Here is a 6,932-nt window from a genome sequence, read left to right on the forward strand (position 1 = left end):
TGTGTATCTGCTGCAGATACACTGCTGTGTATCTGCTGCAGATACACTGCTGTGTATCTGCTGCAGATACACTGCTGTGTATCTGCTGCAGATACACACTGCAGATACACAGCAGTGTGTATCTGCAGATACACACAGCAGAGTTGCTTATATTTACCTATTGATTAGGAGTTTGATGTGCATCTTTATTGTTTACAACAGCGTGCTGGTGAACATCTCAGAGAGTGTTACTGCACTTGTGACAGAACTAGGTACTGTGATCTCAAGTTTTCTTGTCAATTCACTTCTCCGGCCACCCAGCTATGGTTTTTGAACCAACAAGCTCATGAATTTATTCCTCAGGTGCTGATCAAAGGTTGGATACGTGATTACTACAAACAGAGAAGGAAATATTTCAGCATGTAGCTATGTTGCTCAGAGATGGCCTCTCCGCAGGTAACAAAGCCTATATTCTCTCTGAACTTTCAGCATCCATATGTTTATGGTGTGTTGATTTTTGAAGCGATGGCCACATTTGTCGGTCAAGTATCGGTTTTGTCCCTAATTGCAATATTCGGGCCTGCAACCACAGCCATGGTATAATGATATCTCTGTCACTTCTAAACATGTACGTGTATTTGCAAACTGTTTTAGTTTGTTTATTGGTGATATATATTGTTCTCAGATAACCACAGCGAGGAAAGCAGTAACGCTTCTACTATCATATTTGATATTTACCAAGCCTTTGACGGGGCAGCATGGAACGGGACTCTTGCTTATTGCCATGGGAATTACTCTCAAGCTTCTACCAGAAAATGATTCAAGTTCTCGGAAGGCAAAAATTCAGCAGCAGCAGAAACAACACAACTGTGTATCTGCTGCAATTAGAATAGAACAATTACCTCGTGTGTCCCATTAGATGTGCACAATTAGAATAGATATATGTGAATGAAAACATGCATGCAGCATATAGCGATATATTTAGAACGTACGTAGCACACCCACCAAATAAATGTGTCCAATAGTTTGTAAATATTTAGAACACATCCAGAAACATTATGTGACGAAGAGCATGTGGAACCAGCACATAATTCTAGGGACAAAAATCAAGAACTTTGGGCGTAGTAAACATATTTTCATCTAGAAGACTTACACAATACTCCTTAGTGTTGTTGTCCGGGTATGTATACTCTCCAGTGATCTTATCTACTGATGACGAGTGGGTACCCAAATATAGTTTCAACATTGTAGGTGTGCCACCATCCTCAATGATTTGACATTTCTACAATTCACCAAAAATATAGGTGGATAATCGATAAAAACATTAAGAATTATAAAATACGAATTTTAAATAGCATTAAGAAGCAAATTTACCAATCGAACCATAGCCCGACTCATGTTCCTCGAGCCACCTGTATAAGTTGCTCGACCATGCAAATTTGACGCCCGATTCTGCGCATTACGTCTTGCCTCTTCCTGCATGTTATTATCATATTTAGATTTGTAATCAAACAAAGGCAAAATTATAATTACCTAATAAACATTTGATTTTAGTTTAAAATATACACCTTCTTGTCCTCTGAATCATAATAAGCGCACAAATTATCCCATGAGTCTCTATCAATCCAAGAAAACGCTGGAGTAGTCCAAAGAGCCTCTCTTTCTTCTTCGGGAGTATTTTTCCACACCTCAAAACACTCTTGTTTTACCTGACACCTATTATACCGGACTCTCTCTTGCAACTGAGACTTCATTCCTCGATAAACAATATTACGGTTGAGAGGCTGATTAGGATCCAGGGGGAGAAACTCATAATTCTTCTGAATATTCAATAAATGAATCACATGGTTAAAATAGATTGTACCTATTGATAACAAATTAATCGGATAAATCAAAATAAAATATATTTATACCTGACATCTTATAAAGAAATCAAATTAATCGGATAAATCAAAATAAAATATATTTATACCTGACATCTTATAAAGAAATCATCAAATGACCAAATTAGATATTATCTTTTGAGCTTCGTACCAGCTATCAGGCACATGGTTCCCCGGAGGCATAGAATCTTTAAGAAACTTGAGGAGCATTGTAAATGACTTGTTGCTCCATTTATTTAGACATTTAATTTTGAATAGATGGACAAACCATGACAGCGTGGAGTGTTTTGCATTCTCATAAATGGGCCTCTTAGCATCATTCATGTACTTATCATAATTGTCTTCACGATGCCCTCCGAAAGGAGGATCTTCAGCAGGGCTAGTGTTACCAAGAGCTACCTCAACCATTTCCTCCATTTCTTCATCAAGAAATAAGTTGTCATCTTCTTGTTCTTCTTCATCTGCATCACTGAGACCTTCAATTTGTCCATGATATACCCAAGTTTTGTAATCGCTAACAAAACCATTCTTCACAATGTGAAGTTCTACTTCTTCCTCCAATTGATGCAACCTATTCGCGCATAATTTACATGGACAAATGAGTCTCCCATGGCGGACCATATCGTGTCTACGTACAAAGTCCATGAAAGCACCAACTCCATTAACGAAAATAGATTGCATGCGTTCTGCACGACCCACGTACATCCAATCTTTATCTCTGATGTAGTTACGGGCCATGATAACCTAAATAAAATAATTTATTAGTAACGACTTATAAAAACATGGATTTAGGAATAAGCTAAGCTTGATCATTACTTTGTTTTGAATATAGGGTTACAATTAAAATGTAAGATAAACTAAAGACTCTTATAACTCTAAACCAATCCAGATAAAGGCATTGCATTCTCCTTTAATAGTCTCTCTTGAACTAAAGACTCTTTTGCACGCAGACACAAACACCCCATTCAGTAGAACTCACTCTTTGCTAAGTGCTTTCTCAACCGAGCTTCACATATTCAAGAAACTTCCCTAAAAATGAGAAATTAAGTAATTCACGAGTGTTTTTTGACATATACCATTAATATCAATGTTATAACATTCCTAAATTTTGTACCGCTAAGCAAAAGAAACATTCCTTTTTTTTGATAAATGTTGGAGAGCAAGGAGTTAGAACATTCCTAAATTTTGTATGGCTAAGCAAAAGAAACATTACTTTCATGGAGTAATAGTTTGCATAAATTTGAAATAAGCATTCCTGGCATGAAGAACGACGAAATCATACAGAAAATATTTGCATAGAAGCAGGCGCTGAATTTGGGTGTATCATTCGCAACAAAGATCAGTGAGGAAGGTCACTTTTGAGGTTAATGAAACCTCCCAGGGAAGTAAAATGTATTTGACAAGACATGTACTGAAGATAAGGTGAATACGGTGAAGACAGATCAAATGTTTCAAAATATCATCATACTAGTGTACAATAGTATATGCCAGAAAATAATAAAGATTTTATAATAGTGACATGATAAATGTGATGGACTAAGTAGAAGTCAACAATTTTATAGAATTATCGCAGAGACAACAGAACAAGAAAACTCTCACACAAAAAGACATGAAAAATGCAAGTACTCCAACAAACTCATGGTTAAAACTAATCATTCTAATATATCAAGCACTTTTCAGTTTGATAGGTTAAAACTAATCATTCTAACATATCCAATTATCTGATATAAATATGCTATTGCCAAATCATTCTCCATGTGACATATCTCACTGGAGGAATAGCTAGTTACACCAACAAAGCATTGGCCTATCAAGCCTAACAGATTAATTATAAATGTTCAAATAAACCAGAACCTCAAACATGTCCAAAATGACCATGCCGCGTTAGCCTGGTAACGATGTTATTTTGGACAGGAAGATTCAAACTAATGAATGATCATGCTGCTTTAACCTGGTAATGATATAGTACTAAACACTATATCATTGTTTTTGTCATGGCTTAAACCATATGGCAAAGCTTGTGTGTTATTGTTTACATTGTTTTGACAAAGCTTGTGTGTTATTGTTTACATTGTTTTGCCAAGGCTTGTGTGTTATTGTTTACATTGTTTTGGGTTGGATGTCAACATCTTACAAGGATTCATAGCAGAGTAAGTTATGATAGCCAATAAGAGTGATATTTTGGGTTGCCAATAAGAGTGAAATTTCACAGACAGAAGTGTTCATACGCTTGTCTCTCAATGTTATTTGTTGCAATTTGCATCCTTGAATTCTCCCACGATGCTTGTGCGTCAGATTTTACGTGCACACGCTTGTATCCTGGTATAATTTCTAAGTAATATTAGTACCTTTCTGTATTATTAATTCATACTAGGACTCTATTATGGCCTGACAGTTCCGGCATTTCCATTGCAGAGAGGAATTTCAATTGACAGACTCTGCAATTGTGCCATTAATTGTAAATTCCTGATGCTAACAGCGGTATATCTTTTTTGTTTTTCCTCCAGGTTTTTGGATCTACAGACTGTTTGGGTTCCTTCTATAAGTACGAAGAAGAGTTTACAAAGCAGGTAGACAAGAGAGGTCAGTTTTCCCCTCAAACCTATGCATATATCAAGCACTTTTCAGTTTGATAGGTTAAAGAGGAAGCACATGGAGTGTTACATTCTTTTACGGATACATCATCACCATCACCAAACTCCAAAAGAACAGAAAAACAAAGTGGTACATACCATACAAATACATGTTAAGCAAACTGCAAGCACCATGTCCCTGCTTACCATCTCAGACTTGGAGGTCTTTGCTGGGATTTTTCTGCATGACTTGTAGTTGGTTGATATGTGATTATGGTAAATTTCAAAGAACTCTAGGTATCGATGATATACTGGTGTAGCCGAAGGCATATACACCACACAACAGCAGCAACAATATAAATTAGCATTCTATATATCTCAATGATGTAAGTTAACATAATAATATCTAATATGAGGGTAGGATCTCTAACGAACACAAATTAATTAGGTTTAGGGTTTTGTTGAGAGTAGATAATTACAGAGGATAAAGGGCCGACTTGAGCAGGAGGCGGTGGAGGCGGAGGAGCAACACGACCCGAACCTATGAATTGGCGAAGGCCAACGCTGCGGAGGAATCGATGGATGCGGAGGAGGAGACGGCGGAGGATCGACAGCGGCGCAAAGATGAGGCGGAGGTGCTTCCGGCGAAGATGAGGCGGAGGTGCTTCCGGCGAAGATGAGGCAGAGGCGGAGGCGTCAGCGATCGGGAGTAGATATGAAGGAGGTGGAGGCGAAGATCACAATTAGATGAGGCTGGTGAATTTTGGGGATCGATCAAATACTTTTGGGGGACGCGCGGGTGAATTTTGGGGGACGCGCGGGCGATTTTCGGCGATTTTCGGCGCAGATGTTTCAACCCGCGGGTGAAGTTTGGGGGGCGCGGGTCCTAAAAAGTAAAATGACAATTTTTTTTTACCCTAGCATCCTGCTCCCAAACGGTTGTAACCCGTTTGGGTTGAAATATCCAAACAGTTTAATCCGTTTGGGAGAGCCGTTTGGGATTATCTAATAGCCCAAACAGTTATACCCGTTTGGAATAAGTAACCCAAACGGTTGTACCCGTTTGGGCTATTTCGATTTGCCCAAACGGTTCTAATAACCGTTTGGACAGGCTAGTTTTGTACTAGTGTGAGGAGAATACCAAACTTGTACAACTCACAAGCTCTCTCTCTCTCTAATTTTGTTCTTCAAAATCTCTCAAGAATTTCTACTCTTTTTATTTTCTTCCCCACACCTTCTCTTTTCCTTACCTCTCCTATTTATAAGCAAAGAAGAGGGGACAAGAGAGTATGGGTAAGCATGGGGGAAGCATGGGTGAGCATGGAGGGCGTGGGGGGTTCCGCCATCTCTTGTCCTACCATCCCACATTCACACATTTAAATTTGAATATACATGCATATTCATTCTCAGGACAAAATCAAGCCTATAAGAAAACAATAAAATAAATACCAATCCATCAACACATTTGGTAACTTCCTCCACCATCACCACCAAGCAATCGTATTACCAGCTTCCTGACAATAGAGAATAATGGCATTGAATATCACGTTGAGTTCTTCTGTACGTATTGAAGAGGCAGTTGAAAATATAAAGTCTATAATACTTTTCTTAAATAATAATAATAATAATAATAATAATAATAATAAAGTCTATAATACCTGCAGAATTGACATAGCCATCGAATTAAGTGTCAACGTATGCTTCGACTCTTTCTACAAAGATACAGGAATACTACCGTCACCCTGTTGCGCGCCTATGCGGAAGTTTGCTCGTACACCGAATGAATTTGTAAGCACGGGAGAAGAGAACCAATCCACAGACAAGCACAATTCAATCCAAAATACGACAAATCAAACCAAACACAGAGATATATATGGTTCGGCAATTTGTCTACGTCCACGGGGAGAGGATGGGAATATTCCACTAAATCAATGAGAGTACAAAGGGTTACAATCTCACAAAATCACTCAAATAAACCCTAAACCAATCTCTCAACTTGCTCGCAAATTCTCACTCTCAATATGCCAAGTACAATCTAAAATCTCTAATTCTTGACCCTAGAAAATCATGTTCCAATTTATATCAAAACAGAAACTCAAATCAAACAGAAAACCAAAACAGGCCTGAAAACCGTCGTAAGTCGACTTATCAGTGAGAACAAGTCGACTTATCATAAGTCAACTTAACAGTCTCTATAAGTCGACTTGAAAGAGCCCAAAACAACAACTGGAGAACAGATCGTGAGTCGACTTAACAGACATGTTAAGTCGACTTGCCAAAAGTCAAAAACAACAGCTCCAGAACAGAACGTAAGTCAACTCGTGCACAGGCATAAGTCGACTTACCATAAGTCTACTTACCATAAGTCGACTTATGTCTGTGCATGAGTCGACTTATGACAGAAAAACTGGTTTTTCTAAGTTCTCCACACACCCCTCTCGTCACCCTTGAACGCGCAGAACGGAAAAGAGTACGTGCAACGATGATCAGCAAATCA

At 38.3% G+C, this 6,932-nt stretch overlaps 2 protein-coding genes across 2 annotated transcripts in view; one reads left to right on the top strand and one right to left on the bottom strand.

Annotated features, from left to right (window-relative positions):
* The window catches only part of LOC109834054, a 7,441-nt gene extending 5,530 nt beyond the window's left edge, over positions 1-1,911 (bottom strand). Inside the window, exons 1-4 of the mRNA XM_020401945.1 lie at positions 1,893-1,911; positions 1,548-1,799; positions 1,354-1,455; positions 1,133-1,261 (exon numbers count right to left, since the gene is read on the bottom strand). Of these exons, the coding sequence (XP_020257534.1) occupies positions 1,133-1,261; positions 1,354-1,455; positions 1,548-1,733 (417 nt within the window). The 5' untranslated portion in view covers positions 1,734-1,799; positions 1,893-1,911. The remainder of the gene's footprint in view (positions 1-1,132; positions 1,262-1,353; positions 1,456-1,547; positions 1,800-1,892) is intronic.
* LOC109834055 (UDP-galactose/UDP-glucose transporter 4-like) lies at positions 164-1,125 on the top strand. The gene is made up of 3 exons (XM_020401946.1): positions 164-251; positions 343-576; positions 665-1,125. Exons 2-3 carry the CDS (start codon positions 421-423, stop codon positions 896-898), a joined length of 390 nt encoding a protein of 129 aa, XP_020257535.1. The 5' UTR covers positions 164-251; positions 343-420; the 3' UTR covers positions 899-1,125.

Source organism: Asparagus officinalis, chromosome 3, assembly GCF_001876935.1.
Source record: "Asparagus officinalis chromosome 3, Aspof.V1, whole genome shotgun sequence".
Taxonomy (NCBI): domain Eukaryota; kingdom Viridiplantae; phylum Streptophyta; class Magnoliopsida; order Asparagales; family Asparagaceae; genus Asparagus; species Asparagus officinalis.

Excerpts from the sequence above, each read along its gene's own strand:
- LOC109834055 (XM_020401946.1), top strand. The coding sequence starts at position 421 with ATGGCCTCTCCGCAGGTAACAAAGCCTATATTCTCTCTGAACTTTCAG. Across the intron at positions 577-664 it reads GGCCTGCAACCACAGCCATG|ATAACCACAGCGAGGAAAGC; the intron begins GTATAATGATAT and ends TATTGTTCTCAG.